General features: G+C 38.1%; 2 protein-coding genes and 1 long non-coding RNA gene across 15 annotated transcripts in view; 1 reads left to right on the top strand and 2 right to left on the bottom strand.

The window, feature by feature from the left end:
• The window catches only part of LOC100115246 (trithorax group protein osa), a 411,563-nt gene that overhangs the window by 364,883 nt on the left and 25,490 nt on the right, over positions 1-21,190 (bottom strand). The window lies entirely within an intron of this gene.
• LOC103315308 lies at positions 1,513-6,977 on the top strand. 2 transcript variants are annotated; one of them, XR_004227637.2, is made up of 7 exons: positions 1,513-3,546; positions 3,650-3,793; positions 3,874-4,160; positions 4,255-4,621; positions 4,692-4,989; positions 5,067-5,571; positions 5,654-6,977. It is a non-coding gene; the product is annotated as an uncharacterized LOC103315308 (long non-coding RNA). The 2 variants fall into 2 exon arrangements; XR_004227636.2 differs by having other exon boundaries at positions 1,514-3,793.
• LOC116417356 lies at positions 17,307-19,911 on the bottom strand. Its single transcript, XM_031930098.2, has 2 exons — positions 17,492-19,911; positions 17,307-17,415 (listed from the first exon to the last, which is right to left on the bottom strand). The coding sequence occupies exon 1, from the start codon at positions 18,347-18,349 to the stop codon at positions 17,762-17,764; it is 588 nt and encodes a 195-aa protein (XP_031785958.1). The 5' UTR covers positions 18,350-19,911; the 3' UTR covers positions 17,307-17,415; positions 17,492-17,761.

Raw genomic sequence — 21,190 nt, 5'->3', positions numbered from 1 at the left:
TTTTGTGAAACAATTATTCAACCGTGTTAATGTGTTTACTTTTGTAAGTTTAATCTTAAAGTTTTGACATACTCCTACTGATCACGTCGTTCTTATAATACCTAGTATTAATTTACAGCATTTGCTTGAATTGTTATCATGGTTGATTTTCATAAAACCACTGATACTTTAAAAATCGAAATTAGATCAGATAGATGTGTAAATCCATTTAAAAGAATGGTCATCGTGGTAAAGACTTGTGTAAAATCACTAATCCATTGCTACAGGCAATTCCGAATTTAACTAGAAAGGCTAAAGTTTGTAAGACATGCAGACAACTTTTACTTCTCAGCATTCGAATCACGGGATTCAGATCAAGATTTATCTGAATCACCGACCATAAGAACATGCTTTTCCAGAGAAAATTATCCCAATTCAACAATAAGTTCAGATTCCCAAGACTCTCTTGCAAATGAAAATATACCAGCTTTCAAAAGTATAAAGTCAGAAAGCGAAGTCGATTTAGAACAGATGCTTGATCGTCTTAAAATAGAATTCTATTCTTTGTTGGATAAAACAGTTCCGCATCGTGTATCAATTTTGACCATTACATCTGAGGATTGGAGTATTCATAACATCTAGATATACGGCTTAAGAAAGGAAAACTTTAAGTTGCTGTCATGAACGTAAAAGACTCAGTGACAAAGGTAGTTCAGATTTTCTTTCTTTTATTAATTTCTTAATCAACACTGATAATATATTAATATACATTTTTCTAGAGTAAAACCGACAATCTCTACGGATGCCATGAGTCATTCATTGATGGAATTAAAAGAGCCACAGATGCCATGATCACTGGTAAAGTTTGCATAGTAGCTGGTTATGGTGATGCAGGAAAAGGATCTGCCCAAAATTTGCGAGAATTAGGTGGTCGTGTTGTAATTACTGAGATTGAATTATTGCCCTTCAAGCTGCCATGGAAGACTATGAGGTAAGTTGAGATAGAAACAAAATTGAATGGCTACTATAGGTAACAACTATGGATAAATCTCCTAAAAAAGGACAAATATTTCACAACAACTGGATGCAAGGACATCATTATAGGGGACATTTCGACTATGAAATTCAGGTTGCCTGGTTAGATAAGAATGCAGTTGAAAACATCGCTAAAAGCGAAACGCTTTGCTTTTCACATAAGACACTCGCCGATATTTAAAGGTTCGCTGATGAACACACATACACACACAAAGTATGCAGATATTCAAATATTGTTGATAAATTCATTAAACTGTAATGGGGTAGACTTGACGATGAGAGGAAACATCGCCTTTTTTATCTTGTTCTAATTACCAGTTGTGTTATCGGATAGTATTTTCAATATAGTGACCATGCTTTATAGAAGAAGAAATTCATATTTTTATGAAACAGATCAATTTTTCAGATTCGTCAATTGCATAATCTAAATAAAATTACTCAGTTTCATTCGAATACTTTTATTGATCTGCTGCAGCAAAAAATAATGTTGAATTTTAATGATCATTAATTTGTGTATAAACGATTTTAGGGAGTGTAATAATAATAACGTATAACATTTATAAGTTAATAATACGATTAGAAAATAATAATCAACAGGACCTTTTTCGCAATAGCATTATTCCAGCTCAGGAAACAGACTAAAGTATTCCTGATAAATGCTGCACTACGGGATAATACTTATTTAACATGGTGGATCAGTATTCAATTGTTTCTGTTCCTTTTTGCGTGTAACGGGCCTAATCTTCAGTCACGACAGTGGCAGCACTTCCATCTGTCTAGCAGCTACGGTAATGCCGGAGCCGGAATGGCAGTACCACACTGCAACGTACGACAGTCCCGCCATCTACGACATGTTGTATGACACTTATGGCGGATTATGTCGCGTTGTTGCGACCTATAGTTTTGGACTTCTTGAACGACGACAGCGCCACTGTGTGCTCTCTCTTAAATAGATGTATTCTTTTCTAAATAGTTCTTAATTCTGTTACTATAAGGTTAAAAAGATTAATATTTATGGAGCAAATTTTATCATTCTGTGCGTTAAAAGTATAAGCTAATGTATTTTATCAAATTAATAATTTTCAGATTTTCCGTAAAAGCCATGGAGTGATGCTAGCAAATTGTGTAAGGAGTGAAGTTGCTTTTGATTACTAATAGTGTTATTCTAAAATTATATTTATGTAGTTTATGATTCGAATCGTTTGTCCAATTTTAATATTGAAGTTTACACTCCATATTTAGTTAGTATTTTAGATTTTAGTTTGTTTTGACTTTTCAATTTGAAATTGTAAATTATATTGCATATATTGTAGGTACATAATAATATTGTTTGAGAGTTGTTCTTTTTCTCTAATTATTAGTGATATATGCGCGTGTATGTATATAATTTGTTGAATTGCACAAGTGTCACATGTATGCGTATCCTGCCTTCAATAAAGTACTTCGATGGAATTATTAGATAAGTGATTTATTATGTTTGTAGCAGATGAATTTTTCTATCAGCCTCTTGACTAGTAAAGTATATTATTTTTAATTTATTAAAATTATTATTTATCTTGTATATAAATGATTTTGTTGAATTTTATTGCAAAGTATAATGTAATTTTTCAACGCAATAATGATTGTTATTTATGACTGTTATAATTTGCTATGTATAATCTAATTACGATTTAATTAATGTATACAATGCATAAATTACAATTTAGTAAAAGTAACTTGTTCAATATTTGTTTACAAAGTCGATTCTGTGATGCAGTAACCATATATCATTGAGTTAATGATTTACATTTTTATATTTTATATGTATTTTTATAATGAGTGTTTAATATAGTTAGAGTGAAAACAATTCATATTTTCTTAAGATTTAAGGTTATGCAGAGGGATAAAATATCAAAGTTATGTATATATAGATATACATATGCTCAGTGATGGCTTAGAAAATAGTATATTGAACATATATAGTCATTGTACAAGTATTTCATAGCAGCAAGTGTGAAAAGTTTAGTTTTTCAAGAATTTAGTATGGGTATTGTGAAAAAATGTCAGTTTTTACCTTTATTGGTCTACAAAAGTATATCTAAAAAGATGCATAAACATGGTGATCATGTAGTATACAGTATATTTAATATACATATTGAATTTTACTGAAAAAAGTTGTTTCGAGCAAGTATGTTTTGTAGTATAAGGTCACTTCTTATGAACATTAGGTCCTGCGCACGGACGGAAAGTCAATTATTGGAGAATGAGGCTTCGCTACTAGAAAGATTTTTTTCAATTGGGTATTTAGAATTTTTAAATACTGTGAATTTGTTCAGAATTTAATTTTCTACAAAATAGCCAGAATACTTTTATGAAAAAACCTTTTTGTAAAAAATGGCTCAGAAAGAATTAAAAAAAAAAACACAGTTTTGGTCAAATCCAATAGGCATTCGCCCTGAATATATGACGTTTCTTTGAAACTCTTTATACAGGGCGAGTGCCTAAAAACGAACACAAACCACAAGTATATCATTACAAATTAGCTAATGGAAGGTAAAATTTTAATTTTTTTAAACTTGACTTAAATTTGACAAAATTTATTTTCTAAAGTACTTATCCTATCTTACTCTATTTCACATCATTCTTCTGGTGGAAGGACGATTCGTAAATCTAGGCTGTGCAACAGGACTTTCAAGTTTTGTTATGAGCAATTACTTGACAAACCAAACACTTGCTCAAATCGAATTACGGACTAAAGCAGGAGCTTACTCTGTAGGTGTCTACACGCTACCCAAAAAGGGTATGTAATTATTGTACAAAAACGTTACTTTCTGCATGACAAAACATTTTTTATTTATATGCATGTCTTTTTTCACATAGCTGGACGAAGAAGAAAGCTGCTTTACATTGTGATCATGTGGGTGTAAAATTGATAAAACTGAGACAAAGTCAAGCTTAATACTTAGATATCCTTGATGTTGAGGGGCCATTTAAGTCAGGTCATTACAGTTATTACAATAAAAAAAGCTACACTACTAGTTTTTGCAAAGGTATTTTCTGAGACATCGCTTAGCGTTGTACCTAAAATAGTATCCTTCTGTGTGGCTGGTGCTGATTTTAAAATAAGATTGTATAATACGGATTTAAACGAGAGTAATATATCTGAGGTATTGTTTTAAATTCTATTTTTTATTATATCATGTCGATATTATGTAATTACTATGAGCCGAATAAGAAAAATGTGTGTTTATATTTTTGTAGGCATTGGAAGGTCATAAAGCTTATGCAAATGATATTTGCTATGATCCTGATGGTGAATTTCTTGTATCTGTCTCCGATGATCATACATGCAAACTTTGGGCAATTAAACAGGATCAAAATTCATTTTAACTTTTCCACTAACTGCTTCAGGAATGACTGTGCGACAGCACACTGAAGAAACTGGAATGCTATTAGTAGCCGTAAAAAAGGACATTATTCTCATGTACAATGTCAGAAGTCAGCAAGCAATTATGTCAATGGATGCTGCAACTATTCCATTATTGACTGCTGATTGGAGTCTTAATCCTTTAAAAGTTCTTTGTGTAGATTCAGCAGAGGTTATATTATGGGATACGTCGAGGCAAAGGTAAATGAGGCATTTTATTTTTGTCTTGTGTATTTTGCAGATTTTACTCATTGTGTATTCAATTTTCCAGACGATGGTAAAACGGACTCTTCACCTGGAAGGTTTACTGATGATGAAATTTTCTCCCTCTAACGAAAACCTCGTAGGTAGTATAGGACGACGCGACAATATTTTAAAAGTTGTAAATTTAAGTTGTTGACGTGTTGTGCTACTCGGTGCACCCGTCCCTAAGTAAGGGGCTGTCTATGGTATGACAGAGATTTCTGCAGATACGGCCAATTGTTCCGACATCAGCACGTAAGACGAGTGTTATGTATGACTTATTTGGCAGGTTTCTGCCCTGATGGATCTACTTGTAAATTTATGCAGTGAGTACTTTACTTTTTACACTTTTTTAAGATTGTTTTTATGATATACATATTTTAATGCTTACTCTCTTTTTTAGTCTAAGATTTGAGTTACCAGCTAACCAGGATATGCAGCCCAAGGAAGACAAGGAAGTGTTGATCATCTATCTGTCAGTTTTGTGGTGAAACTGGGCACAAAGCAATCTACTTTAACAAGATACTTTCTGATATGAGCAAACAACATGCACGCAAGGTGATGAATAATGAATCGTGAGTATATTGCGGAGGAGGCGGAGGTGGTGGTGATCCTCACCGACGAATCAATATGCATAATTGGCCACATAACAACATACCTCGTGGACCGCAATACCTCTGGAAGAAGCCATAGGCTACAAGTGCATTGAAAAAGGTCATTATGTACATCTCCCCTACTTAAGTACGATAAACAAACAAAATGAACAAAACAATGTTTCCAATTGGAAGCCTACTATCTAATATGCAAATTTCTTAAAAGAGAGGAAGAGAAAGGAATTGCTATTAAATAGGAGAACGAGGCTCAGCAAACTCAGGAGGATGAAGTAGTCTGTATTTTAGATGACGAGGGTAAATAATTATTATTTAAAATTTAACTTTTACCATGTGATAAGAAGTAATAAAGTATAAGCTAAATTTTTAATATTTTCAGATATCCAAGTTGTCAACTGTTTTTTTGTGAACAAAAAGATGAAAAATGAAAGTATCCACATGTGCATTCGGGTCGTACTTTGAGGGGCAAACACGAGAAGATGAAGTTCATAGTTCTGGGTCGCTCTATATTGTTGAATATAATTTAGTAAAATGCATGGAATGGAAACTTTTGAATTGGTGTAAGGAGTCAAGTTAAAACAATTTTGAAGTCTACTCGAATGTTATACACTAGTTGATTTGCGTTGTGAGTAACTTTTAGATTTGTATAAAGAATCTAAATAAACTGTACATAATAAAAATATTTAAACCAATAAAAATATTTGAACCAACATTTATGTGTTTCTCTTATTTATTTGTAACAGGTTGCTTATAAAAATCTGTACAGTAACTTTGTAGGTGAACCGGTTTGCATTTTTTAAACTTACTCTTTAAATAATATGTGGATATTAAATTACTTTAACCTTTTCATTATCTTTGCAATATGTTCACTTGATAAGGTTTTTCTAAAAAATAGAGTTTTTTGGCGCATTTATTAAACGAATAATCACTTATAGTTAATAAGATTTTGCCTAAATCAGTCCAAAGCTCAGATAAATCTGTTAAAAATAATAAACACAACACCTGCACAGTGATTCTAGGAAAATGTATTACTTTCCACTACAATCTTACACATTCAAATTAACTTAGAGATGTATTACAACAAAAATAGAAAAAATATTTCTTTTAATTATTTAACTAACTTAGTTTGTATTTCGTGTCGTAGAATCGGGCGCCTCTTTAGATAAGTTTGATAAACCTGCTGTAAGAACTATATTATTATCTATATTAGTCTCAGATTCATTGGTGGGCTGCGTTACAGTTGACGAGTTTTTCTCAATACCAATACGTTTCTAAGACTGAGCTCTTCCATCTCCCAAGTTTTGTGGCTCATTGAATAATATATTCATATTCTCAGGATTCGTGGGCGGTTGGGTGAGACCCATTTCACTATGTGAACTGCTGATTTGATTTTAATCACTGAGATGCTGAACATTCTTTCGCCCATAGTACTGAGGTACAAGATAGTACTGGTTACCCCATGGATATTTTGGAGCAGGAGTGTTGATCGTTAAGTTGCACAAGTTGTAAGTACGTTCGGGTGCTGGAGCAGGTGTGTAGCCAGTGCGTTGAAATCCTGGAGCACGAGTGTAGCCACTGCGTTGAAATCCTGGAGTAGGTGTGTAGCCACTGCGTTGAAATCCTGGAGCAGAAGTGTAGCCACTGCGAGTGTAGGCACTGGCCTGGGATTATGGACGAGGAGAGTACGCACTGCGTTGTGAAGATAGACGAGGACTGTATGTACTACGTTGTGAAGATGGACGAGGATGCTAGTGCACACACTCCTCGTCCATCTTACTCGATCACTCGATGGGTACGGACTATATAGACTGCGTTGATAGCCATGTTGCTTTGGTTTAGCTAAAAAAATTTAATTATTCATTTATACTATTATTTACCTGACAAGCTGAGAATCAAATAAAAATAATCTATGAGTATATTTACCGGTACATCTTTCTTTTCCTTTTTAATAGATTTGAGTTTAAAGCCATCTGTATCCTTTTTGGAAGAATCAACAATTTCACAGTCTACAAAGAATTAAATACAACGGTAAATAAAACATAAATTTTAAGAACATGATAATAATTTAAGTTCTTACGTTTCTCTTCATAATCTGATTGTAATCTTAAATCTGAACGTAATCTCTTTACAGACGCTTTATTCCCAAATGCATATACTTTTATCAGGTCATTCAAATCACTTCGAAAATCAAGCATATTCTCTTTGATGATATTCGTTAATAGTGGGATGATTGTTTCAAAATAACCACCATTCAATCTATCCCATTCTGAAATGTCCTTCTGTATACGCACTACTTTTTCCGTAATATCACTATTTTTCTTGCTCAGCGTTACTGATGGTCTATCTCATGGAGTAGCTTTAGTAATATTTGAAGAAACTGTCGATTTGCTGGTAGATTGATCTAGAAAAAAGCCATTCAAATTGCCATCTGACGAGTTTGGTATAAGAACACCAGTTGAAAACAAAAGCGATTTATAGTACGGCCACTTCGATATGTATGCGTCTTCGAAACCATCACCTGAGTGATGTAACTTAACCAGATTATGTTCTGTTTTAAACTTTCTCAGCAAGGCTTTCCATTTAATTTGTGCAACGGATTCTGAAATAAAAGCAAAAACGTCTACTTATAACAGCGCTCGGTGTAGCGGTTTAAAAACTCATTTTTACGTCTTCAGCTCATAATGAAGCTACCGCGAAATGTCAAAGGACGACAAAACGCAAATATCGCAAGTGTAGTTTCACTTGAAGCACGATAATTAACACAAAGATACATACTACAAAGACTCGCGAGAGGCCATTACGACTTTATTGCGTAAAAGCGAGTCTATTTGAGGTTTATATGCACATTATACTCACTGACTACGTTGATTCTTGCAGCTAATTTTCCCCACTCAACGCCCAAAAGATTCTTGTTGCTGTTTTCGGATAAAGTTTTATCCCAAAGCATTGGCTTTCGTTGAACCTCGTTAATCAGAAGCTGCACTTTACTGTCGTCCATTACTTAACCTATCAGAAATTTAGCCGGCGCGTACTCGTCTCACCGCTCACATCTGATGGTCTGATCGTCTTATGGTGCCGATTCGCAACTATTCGCAACTTCGCATTGAAGCGAAGTAAGTGGTACTCCGTGCAGCGTTGTGTTTTCTTTTAAAAACACTGTCGCTCGGTTACGTGTGTACTTATATATTGTGGCTGAGGTCACAATAAAGATTAGGGGGCAACGGAGCACGGTATGCATGCATTGCTAACCATGTAGAAGCATGGCGGCGCACGCGAAATGCTGAAAGCGCCGTGAGCTGTATTAGAGGCGGCACGTGACACTAGCTCTGTATACGTGTATGTATAGGTATGTATCTGTGTACGGGTTTTGGCTCTGTGGAAAGTATATATATGCGTGTGCGACTGCGGACGAACAGGAAGCCGAGAGTTTAGAACGACTGTGATACTACTGCGGTTTACTACAACTCTGAAAAAACAGTAAGTCACGTAGAATGCTTCGATTATACACACATTCTATACACACATTTTACCTACATTCTAAATATTTTCTTCAAAATTGAAGATCCAATGTCGGTCATCAAGAAGGAAGAATGCTCAGAATTTGGCTGGAAACCGGATTATTCATTGTTGTCCGTGGGCTTTGGAGATGCGTATGTTGGTCAAGGCAATTTTGTTTCCATCTCAATTTACCTCACAGCCTTCCATGGCAGCTTGAAGGGCAATGATGGCAAATTTCGGGCAGATCATTTTCCTGCATCACCATAACCAGCTACTATGCAAACTTTACCAGTGATCATGACATCTGTGGCTCTTTTAATACCATCAATGAACGACTCATGGCATCCGTAGAGATTGTCGAATTTACTCTAGAAAAATGTATAACAATATATTTTCAATGTTGATTAAGAAATTAATAAAAGAAAGAAAATCTGAACTACCTTTGTCACTGAGTCGTTTACGTTTATGACAGGAACTGTAAGTTTTCCTCTTTTGAGCATGTGATTTTTATACTTATTTTAAATATATAAATAATATCAAAACTCAATTCGATGAATACTCGTATGCGTGTAAAGGCAGAAGAGTCTTTAAGAAACTAACACAGCTGCCGCTGTAATGGAATTAGCTGTCCTCCTTGTTTTTTTTTTATAATGAATAAAGCGTAATATATAAGAGCGTTATATAGCTCGAGGTTCGTTACACGCAACCGTACTCATACCAAATGGAGTTGGCAGTCTTATGATCTTTGTCATTGGAAGCCTCAATCGGGTACTTTTCGCTGCTCTTCGAGTCGTCCATGCTCTTCTTGGCCAGAGGCGTGGCAGTGGTCGTCGTGGAATCGTTGATCACCGCCGACACCTTGTTGTATATGAGCAGAGGTCTGGGTTCGTTGTAGGACTGTTCGTTATCGCTGCTGCGCTGCGGCTCTTGTCGATGGCGTTGCTACTGCTGATGATACATCGACGGGTCGTCGGTCTCGGCTCTCTTATACTGGCTGGCAGTGCGCGTGAGCGAGGGCGATGCATCGTCCGTGCAGTAGACCGTCCGCCTGGTGCCGGGATGAGCGAGGGAAAGCGGATCGTCGGGGCGCAGAGACTCGGGGTCAAGGCCAACCTCGATAATGTGCGAGTCGTCATCACTGGAGTTGGATTAGTGGGGTTGGACAGCCTCCTCGTCGAGATCTGCCTCGACGTTGTCCTCGTCGTCCTGATCGTCCTCGTCGTCGTACAACTTGCCGTCGTTTGCGAAGGAAGACTTGAGTGAATTCTTGTCGGAAAGGGTGCTTGTGTTTGCACTCCAAGACGAACGCCGGTCGTTCCGATTGGACAGTCCCGAGCCCGCTTTGCAAATGCGTCTCACGAAACTCGCTCCTATGCTCTTCTTCTTTGTGGTACAGCTGTCGAGCTTTCTGTATTGCTCCATGATCTTCTCCTCGAGCTTTTTTTCTGACGATGCAGGTAGTTCATCTTATCCGTATACATCTTCTCCTCTATGTGGTAGTGCTCCTTGTCGTCAAGCGAGTGGGTCAGGAGCTCGTGGTACTGGCTGAAGAGTAGGAATATGTGCTCCATGAGAGAACGCCGGTCGTTGTCGAGACCCGTGTTCATCTGAAGCAGCATCTCGCAGCGCTGGCTCAGCTTGTTGATCTGCAGCTCAAGATTCGCGAGCCTGACTTCCTTCTTGCTGAGCTCGCCCTGCATCTCCGTCTGTTGTTCTCTACCTTATTCTTGCGGTAGTCCTCCTGGGGACTGCGATACTGCATCTTCAGCGTCTCTTCAGTGGTTGGTGTACAGATACCGGAAGTCCTTCCTGAGCTTAGAGTGCTCACCACGCAGGTTGATCAGAGTTTTGACATCGGCAAGGAGATTGTCGCGGTCGGTCTGTAGCGCCAAACACTAGGCCTCGAGTCTCTCGGAGCTCTCGCGCAGCAAGCGCGCCTCGTTCTTCGCGTCCCTGTGACTGGCCTTCAAACTATCTCGCTCCCGCAAGAGACACTCGTACTCTAGGTTATCGCAATATTAATGAAATATTGTAAAATCTAGTAGCAATGTTTTCTGAATAGTTGCAGCAATATTAATGAGGTTCCGTGCAATATTGCGAAAACTAGGAATGCAATCTTCAGGCAATGTTTCCAAAATATTGGGACCTGTGTGGGAGATAACCAACCTTGCAATGAAAAAGCGGACATTTTGGTGCGTGGCAACATTGCCTAATGGTTGCAGCAATATTGTTCTGAGCACTGGGCAATATTGCGTAATCTAGCCAGTCTTGCAATGCAATGTTGAGGCAATGTTGCCCAAATATCGGGTGCTGTAGGGGTAAATTCGTGTTCAGCGACCACGAAAACCCCCGAGTACCCACGAACAAGCGATTCCTAGTCGTTTTGGCAAGATTCGTGTAAATTGTTCGGTCATGTGACCCATACAGGGACCGCCATCTTGGATTTTAAAAATATAAATATAAAGCAGATATTTAGTATGAAACAATAGGGAACAGACATAGTTTTGCTTTATACATATAAATACTTATATATATTAGAAAATAGCATAAGAAAACGTATGTATCAATTTTTTGCTGATTTAGTACCTCTAGACTCTAATATTATTAATTAAAAATTTATATGTTTGAGTAATTTTAAAACGGCAGCTCTCCAATATGGCGGCTCAAAGGATAAAGACCTAATTTAACAAGAATTATATTTAACTTTGTTTTAAAAATCATGTCTGTTCCCTATTAACTTATTCATAAAGATATAGTAATGTTGTGACAACATGTTTACTTTGCCCATTTAAACCGTCCTTACAGAAGCATTTAAATAAATTAATAACACCGTCCCTATTTATTTTTCTTGTAATTATTCTCTATTTAATTTTATGCGGCTTCTCGCGCATCTGGGTAGTTTGTACACAGGACGAGACAATCCTAACCTCATACACTGCAATTCTAGTAGCCTACGTAAATTCGATTGTTATTGTCCTTGATAGATTCATGTATTTTAACTGTTGCTTGTATTATTGCTGTTTGTAATTTAGTTTTATTGTTAGTTTAAATTTTATTTGTTAGGATAGATTTTTCTTTTATTTAATAGTAAACTGTATAGTAAACTATATAGTAAAAAATAAACTTAATAGTAAATTTAATAATATACTGTTGTACCTCGTCAAAGAATTCATTTTCCTTCGTTTTTTTAACAATGATCCTTGGAATGCGTTTTGGCTGAGGTTTAGATTTTGTTACTATTTCAGAGTATGTGAAATTCTTAGCCATGGTATTAGTAGTTTTTTATTTCTCTCAATCTAATAAATTATTCTAGTAATATATTTTTTCTTTGTAAGGCGATGTTCAGATCTCTTAGCAATGTATTTTCTGTCTTCATTATTACTACATTAGTATGATCTTCGTAGATAGTTTTCTCAAAAAATGTCGGTTCACTATTAGCTAAATTATTTGCTTTTTCACGTCTTCTTTTTATTGCATTTTTACTTGTGCAATGATCGCTTTAGCTTTATTGAACAGCACATTTTCATTCACCTTTGAGGTTAGATTCGCTTGCTCACGTTCATGACAAATTACAAAGGTGTCACTTATAATCATGGTATTGGTTAATTTTTTGAAAAGATCTGTATGAAACACATTTTCACATATGATACGTACCACTGCACCAAATTTTTGTCTAGGATGCCACTTAAACCATTTATATCCAAAATTATCGAGCGGGTCAGTGTTCCCTATCGTAGCGGCATTTAAGTTTTCTCACAAATAATTATTGATAGATTGAGACCACTGATCTTTTAGAATAACAATGTCAAAAAATGTTTTTCAGTCACATAGTTTATATCTACAAACAGAAAACTAGCAATATATTAATAATCAATGTTAAAGTACCCAAAAGCAAGAAAAAATATCTATTTAAAAAACTGATAGCATGCACACTGCATTTCAAATTAAATCTTATTAAAGATATGTTATCAATTAAACATACAGTACAAGTCAATATTTTGAATATTACCATGTCCGATAGTATAAAACTATCTCGAGAGCCATATTAAAGTGGTTAAAGTATCCAATAACATCAATCAATAATCCCAGCAAGCATGAATCCAGCTCCAAGATCATCTAGACGTGGTTCAAGCAGCCAGCAACGCCAACCAGGACAGCCAGGAAGTTTAAATATAGCTCGAGGATTGTCTCCGGGTGGTTAGATCAGCCAGGAACACCAAGCAGCATGACCAGATAACATTTAAATACCCAGAGATGCCTATCAGCATCACTACAGGGAGAGTAAATCTAGCTCCATGGTCATCGTGATATCTTGATGTCCTTGAAATAGCCAGTATCGCCAGGTGCTACACTTCTCAGACAGTGCGAATCAGCTCCAGGATAGAGCATGCATGGTCCAATTGGCAGCGATAATTAGTAAATTATCACTGTCCTTTAACACCAATGCCACATAGCCACCGTTTCTTGCTAGAGTTACGTATCTTCCCATATTGAAGCATTCTTCGATGGACTGACACTCACACATCGCATCGTCAGAACCATTCCGGGTGCATCACTTTTAAATACGTTTTGCATCGTCTTCCAAAGCAAGAACCGCGAGCAGCCGATCCGCGAGCGAGATCGCGGTGAGCAGAGGCTGCTTTAAAACACATACAGGCACCATAACAGCACTTCTGATTTTTGAACTACTTATAACACTGCTGCATCGCGTCGTTGTTGTCGTTTTGCACTACGCACTCACTTATAATATCGCGTTAAAGTTAAACCGAGCAACACATTGCGGTTAGCGGAGGCCGGGAGGCTGTTTCGAAACGTCAAAACACACGGCATCAGACGGCTGCGTGGACATGTCAGCAGCCGGTCGCCAGATAGATGCGCACAATGTATGCGCAGTAGTCAAGCTCGTTTCGACAAAGGCAATGAACAGTTATACGACTTTTTGTTTAAATGATAATAGTACTTTTTCTGTTCAAATTGCGCAAAACCGAGACATAGTTGCTGTTTGGTAATAAATCTATCTTTGTCCAAAATTCATGACTTTAGGAGCGGAATGGAATCTAATATAATTTAAATTTTTGAATTCAAGTTCTATTAAAAGATAATTATTTTATAAAAAAAAATGTTCTCATATTGATTTGTTTTTTAATAAATAGGTAACAGTGCGAATGTAAAACACAAACGTTAAATATATAGCGAGCGCCGCGCCGGGGGGCATGGTGAGAGCGAAGCGCGAGCGTCAGCGGTCGTGCCTCAAACGCAAAACGCGATGCGTTTTGCGTGCCTTGCATCGCGAAGAGATGTGTTGTGTTAGCATAAAATCGTAAGCAAAATGTGTACATGTGTAATGGTGTAGAGTGTAGGAAAACTCGGAGAAAGCGATAGAGTAGCGATTAAGCTTACGGGAAAAACCAAATCTGTCGATCGCCATCGGAGACACGTTTTATAATAAGGTCATTTATGATAGGGTCATTTATGATAGGGCCTTTTTCGGACAGGCGTGGGCCTGTAGCAATCGGTACTCGGACCTCGGTCTATACCTGCAAAAAAGGTAACGGCTAAGGGCGTAGTGGGAGGAAAAGCGACGCCGCATCCGCGTGCGACAGCCAAAATCTCGGCAGTGTTGAACGAGCATCAAAGTGAGTAAGATAGACGATCGACTGGAGTAAATGTAACGCTTGATGTCTCTGAATGTAAAAGTATAAGTTCTTCTTTTTTGTCTTGATTAATAAACCGAATATATATATATATATATATATATATATATATATATATATATATATATATATAGCACAACTTATTTTCCCGAGTCTAATTCAATTGATAAAACAAGATGCAACGCTGCAAGCCACACCGTAAGGCCGCGCGTGGCGCGCTAGTTTTTCTTTTATTTTCGTGATTTATCGACCATCCTGTCTCTGAATCGACCACCCCGCTCTGAATCCTGACTCTTCCCGCAAATACCGCCGGCTACGCAGGCGTTATAAATTGGAGTTCAACGCAGATGGAGCAGCTAAGCATGCACCAGAAGGTGCGCAGACCACTACGTTTACAAAGCAGCGCGAGAGTTGCATGCAACGTTGGGCTTTCGCAGGCGTTGAGAGAATTCACCGCCGCATCGCGGCATTGCGATCTCGTCGCATAGTGGGACCGAATAAGAAAAAATGAACAAAATTCTTGTTTTAAGCGGGGTTGCGCTTAAAACAACTTTTCTTTATGAATATGTTCCATGGATACAAAATTTTATAAATCCGCTTCCCTCACACCGATACCATTTGTTAAAAAAAAAATTGTTAAGAAAAGAAAATGATGATAAATTTTAGGATTTTTTGACAATTATTCATAAATTTTAAATTGCTGATAACTTTTGATAGAAATATCCGATTTTAGCAATTTCAATTTAAGATGAAATTGCTACAATAAAATATGGTATCCAAGGAACACATTATGTAACCCTGCTTAAAACAAGAATTTTGTCCACTTTTTTCTCATTCGGCCCCACTGTGCGTCGCCTGTTGCACACTTTCCGTCAAGAAAGTCAGCCTCGTCACAATATGTGCGTGCGTGCGCGCGCGCGTGTGTTTTTTATGTGGCGTAGGCAGAGCAAGCTCTGCACAAGTTGCCCTCCGATACCGGATCCCCACAAGTTGCCCTCCGATACCGGATCCCCACAAGTACTATCGTTGAACTATACTTCGGTAGTGCCCATTAACTAGCCTATTTGGCTTCTCCTTTGAAGTTTGACATTTCCATACTTCCCCTATCCCCCAAGGTGATTAGGGGTTCAGGATCAAACTCGTATTCTTCATTCTGCATCATCTCGCCGTTTGCTTCCTGCAAGACCGTCCGGTCGTCTACTTCGCGCAGCATCGACCGGCCATCCTCTAGAAAGACTCAACCCCGATACCTACGTTTCTTTGCATCGGGTGAGGGAGTCTGGGGTCAACTCAAGTTACCTACGTTAGCATCGGTTTGAGGAGCAGTTAGAGGTACTCAACCTTAGCTCCAACGTTCCTCTGCATCGGGCAGGGGAGTGAGAGCTCAATTCTGTGACATATATTCCTCTGCATCAGTCCGAGGAGCGCTTTGTATCTACTACCTAGCGGCCTTCGTCTACCAACAGTTTTACTCAGCTGTTTCGCCTTGTCCTTCCCTTCTATTCTCCTCGTCATTTCTAACCTTCTTGAGAATGGTCCTTACGTAGTTGTTTACTGCGCACCAACCATCCTTCGACGCCAGCATAGCTGTCACAATTGACTCAGATGTCACCCTGGTCTGAAGGTAACACTCGAGTTCTTCTTGTTCCATTTCGTATCGCAAACAGTGACAGAAGACATGCTCCGCATCTTCGTTTGCTTCCAAACATACAAGGCAAATTGGATTGTCCTCTATCTTAAAGCGGTGTAGGTAAGCTCGAAAGCACCCATGTCCGCTCAAAAACTGCGTAAGTAATTCACTTTCCCGTGTCGTATTTTGGTCTAGTCAACAATACGTAGTATGAGGCGGTGCGTCCATCGCCCCTTTCCACTGGAGTCCTATCGTCTTTGCCTCTCAGCTATGGTTTGTTCCTTCGCGGATTTCCAAACTTCCTTTTGAGTATGGTCACCACGCCGGCTTTCTTCGTATATATTTTTTCGTTCTGTTGCTAGAAGGTCAATAGGCAGCATATCTGTGATAACGCACACTGCATCTTCTGATACTGTTTGGTAGGCAGAAGCGACCCGCAATGCACAAAAAACGTTATCAATCCATTTAGGTTACCTAATCCATTCGAATCCATTTTAAGTTATAATCCGTTACGATCCGTTATATACATCGTTATATATGATAACATGTATAACGGATTGTAACGGATTGAATAAATTTTGATTTACTATTATAGTTTGAAGCGGATTATTACAATAATTAAGGTGGGGTTCTGGTGTTTTCACTTTTTTTTCCCCCTTTAGATCTAGTCAGCTAAGATTTTGACCTCATTATGTATATAAAAAAATATGATTTTATGTAAATTTTCAGCCCAATTTATCTAATATTTAGTTGGATAATGCAGATGAAGCAGAATTTTTTATTATAATTTAGCTATATTGCTAAGGTATCCTGCGCAATCCATTTGCATCTCATGATTCCAGAAAATTTGAGTGTAATCTTTAAGCCGATGTGAAAGAATTATAGTGATTAGATTATCAAATAAATTTTTTTTTATAAATAAATATATCATTTGAATGCATAAAATTAATAATACAGTGAGTTAAATTACAATAAATTTTGATGTACCTGGATTTGCCATTAATATCATATGGGCTATAATAAAAATGTAATCACTACGATTTGCTGTTAAAATAACAAAGAATTCACCGTAGTTTGCTGGAATCATGAAATGGAAATGCATTGCGCAGGAGGCATTTTCAATATTTCAAAACTTAAAGCTAAGAAAATGAGGTTTTTGTAAAAAAGTACTGTTATTCATAATATTTTATAAATAATCTATTTCACTTTCATTACAAAATGATTTCATAATCATCCGTACTTTGGTTTTGAATGTTAACATTAATATCTTCTTATTTTATATTTACATAACCTCACTAAGCATCAGTCTGATCTCAGTCATCAGATAATAATAATCTCAAATCCTGTAATCCTGTAAAACTATATAAAATTATTAATTCTCTTGATTAATATTTATACTCTTATCATAAAATTTATATAAAATTTTAGAACTCACTTAGAAACATCCGGCACCATATGTAACACCTTCTGATTGTACTTTTAATGACTCTTGTCGTTTACTGCCATATTTTTTTTAAATTCTTGCAGCTTTAGACTCTGGTTTATGTTTCTTGTCAATTGAGAGTTTCCTTTTCTTATCCTTCTGAGTCGTAATTTTTTCTGCGTGACTTGTCATCTTACTGTTTGTAATTGATGCAAGTATCTCAGCACTTCTTTGACGACCCAGGATGTACTCAGAAACTGCATAAGCTGCAGCAATTTCTTCTCAGGTTTTTGATGAAGAATTATTTTTGGAGCACTTTCTCCACAGCACTGAATGTATAGCCTCATTGGCATTTTGAGTAAGTCCTTGGGTGCACCGAGCTAATAATTCTTCATTTGACAATCTTTCATATATTGGTATAATATTTTCTACAACAACCTGATTCAAAAACACTTGCATACTTGTATGACTATGCGGCTTTTTTTCTGGTACAGCACGCTTGTAAAAGCACCAAGACTGCTTTCCTTGAGGATACAGTGAATGATTGTGCTTTTTATCTGTGGAACTACAATAATATAAAGTAGCCATAATTTGTTTTTGCATGTCCCATACATTGTTTTTATTGCGAACAATAGCATTCCAATAATATCCAGCAAGCGTGCCAATCACTTTGTTGGTCAGCGCTCCAGCTGACTTTCCACCAAGTGTTATCCCCTTTGCTTTAGCACTTTTTACTATTTCTCTTAAAGCTGTAGACAAGCGTTTAGCCACATGATTGATGCACTCTTCTTTCGCTAATGGATCCGAATAAATATTAGGTGAGGATAAATTATTGAATGTCTTAACGTCACCATCAGATAGCATTGTCATATATCTCAATTCACAATCACTCACAGATCTTAGCCATGTTTATTAACATTTATGTTAATAAACATGTTTTCTTCCTCATCAGCAACATCACTTGAACTTTTTAACATATCAGTAAACGCCAATTTTCTTGTTGTTGCTGACTCTTGCAGTTTAGCTTGCATAGCATTTACTGTATTGTTAGAAACACTTCCAGTGCAAGGTTTTTCACTTTGAGAATTACGATTTGGAACACTAGTTTTTGTTGCATTTTTATTTTGATCAGTCTTGTTTACATTTGCTGGAGCTTTTATTAGGTTAGCTGCACTCGTAGCACTTTTACGATTTTTTTTGGCTTCGGTTTACGCCACTTTGAATATATAGCATCCATTCTTGTAATTTATAAATTAATAAATTAGAAATTATGCAACTACAACTTTATCATATACATATATTTTGTTTACATGTATAGTATATAAGTATGTAACAAACATAGACTCGCACAGCAGAAAAATTTGTACCGTATAAACGTTTGTGCCGCGATCTATCGCAGGGTTCACAGACTGGGCTGATTGGATAAAATCTCAGATTACGAGGGTGTCGGCCCAACTGAAAGCTTCGAAGGGATATCTAGGAATTATGAAAGGAAGCCGGAACCATCAGACGAGAACTCCTCCGCCAGCTCGGGGAACGTTTTAATACAAACATATATACGTAAAAACCGTTGTGCAGAACCACTGGTCGAGTTGGTGCGCTCGGACGACATTCCAATCTCTCCCGCCGGTAATTGCCTGTTCTTCTCCTTAATAAAATTAGCAAAATTGCATCTATCAGCGACCGAGTTAAGAGAGCTCCTCCTCGAGTCGCCAATGCTTCACGCTTGTGGAGAACCGGCCGAAACTGAAAGGATTTTGCGCTCTGAGTCCGAATACGGAAACATCGACTGCGCGTTCCTCTTCGCGCATGCCTTTAAAATGAACGTGTGCATACATTACGACGTAACACAGAGCAAACGCATTTTCTGTCATATCGTAGTGGACGGCGCTACCGACGTGGCACATTTAAATCTATCGGGACTACACTTTACGCCATACGACCGCGTGAAGGCTCGACAACGCACCGCCAAACTACCCGAGATACGACGCGCGCCTTCGCCCTCGGGCGACAGCGATGAGGAGATGCCACGCTCCCCAGTGCTCGGAAGAAAACGAAATAGAAAACCTAAAGGATGGGTGATAGACAATCAAAGCAAAACTCGCGAGCCCGAAGATAACGAAAAGGACGAACGCTGCGGAAGCAATCAAGAATCGATCGCTAATCAATCGCCTGTCGAATCATCACCAGGAGCAAGTCCGAACAATCACGGCGATCAACGAAGTAGCGCGTGTCAACCTCCCGCTGACAATCCTCAGCGAAGCCCAACCGAGGACGAGCAAAGCCCACACGGTCCGCTGCAGACAAACGCAGCAGCTGTCTCGGCATGCGACATCGGCGCTAGTAACAGGGACGATGGGCGTACCGACGCGATCGCGGCTGCTGTGATCAAAGACGCACTCGACAGTAGCAACAAACTTAAGCAGTGCGTCGTCGCAAAAGCGAGACCGCCACGCGAGAAACCACCATGGGCGATAGCTAACGGGCAAGTGATATCGCCGTTTGTACACTTGAAATCCTACAACGTACACCCATATCGGTATAGAGAGAATATGGTGTATTTGGTCTCGGCGGACGATTATTTAGGAACTGAAGTCCAGAGATCCCTCATCGAAAGGGGTTACCTAAAGAGCGATGAATTGCAAAATAAAGGATTTAAAGTCGGAGAAATAAACGTAACATCGTGTCAAGGGTTGGCTCTGGTAGGCGTATACATCAAAGCGCACATAGACATCCGACCGTTAAAAGCGGAAATCCGTAAATGCTTACGTACGCTCAAAAACGTGCTGAGGTCAAAAAACATTAACAGCTTCGCCATAATCCGCGATCTCGAAATACTAACTCAAGCCGAATGGGACAAATGCATCGAGTTATTCGATAACTTATTCGCAAACGAGAAAATAGTTGCCGTACTGTATAAAGATAACCTGCCAGTACCACCGGTGAATTTGCGCTATAAAGTAATCAAGCAATACCACGAGGCAGCTATGGGCGGCCATCACGGCGTGAGCAAGACGTACGGGAAGATCGCCAACGACTTCTATTGGAAAAACATGCGGCAAGACAAAGAAATTTGTCGCCCGCTGTCCGACTTGCATGACTAACAAGTTAGTGCGATTAAAAACCAGATTGCCAATGCTAATTAGCAATACTCCGGCCATGCCTTTCGATCAGATTGCCATGGACTTTTACGGGCCCCTGGAGGCGTCGGACAAGGGAAATAAATATATTTTATCAATTCAGGATATGCTCACTAAATACATAGTCCTTACTCCAACTCGGCACGCCAACGCGAAAGAAGTAGCGCGAGTATTGACTGAAAAGGTAATATGCGTGTTTGGGCCGCCAGCCGCCATCGTAACTGATCAGGGAACCCATTTTCAAAATAAAGTATTGGAAAAACTTGCTGCAATTTTCGGTATAGAGAAATTCAGCACGACGGCATACCATCCGCAGTCAAATGGGTCCATAGAGCGGATGCACCACACTCTAACCGAATACTTGCGCAAATACGTAAAGAAAATCAACAAGTGGGATGAATGGACTGCATTGTGCCAGCACGCATACAGCTCAACCGAGCATGAAAGTACTCGCTACTCACCGCACGAGTTGCTGTTTGGATTTAAGCCAAGTACTCCATCGAGCTTTCCTCGTGCTGCAAACGTATTGTCCTACAACGAATATATAGATAATATGACGTCGAATTTGACC

Source organism: Nasonia vitripennis, assembly GCF_009193385.2.
Source record: "Nasonia vitripennis strain AsymCx chromosome 4 unlocalized genomic scaffold, Nvit_psr_1.1 chr4_random0008, whole genome shotgun sequence".
Classification (NCBI taxonomy): domain Eukaryota; kingdom Metazoa; phylum Arthropoda; class Insecta; order Hymenoptera; family Pteromalidae; genus Nasonia; species Nasonia vitripennis.
The sequence above is the reverse complement of the archived record's forward strand: the minus strand, read 5'-3'. Positions and strand labels throughout refer to the sequence as shown.

Coding starts and splice junctions, on each gene's coding strand:
- LOC116417356 (XM_031930098.2), bottom strand. CDS start 18,349: ATGACAATGCTATCTGATGGTGACGTTAAGACATTCAATAATTTATCC.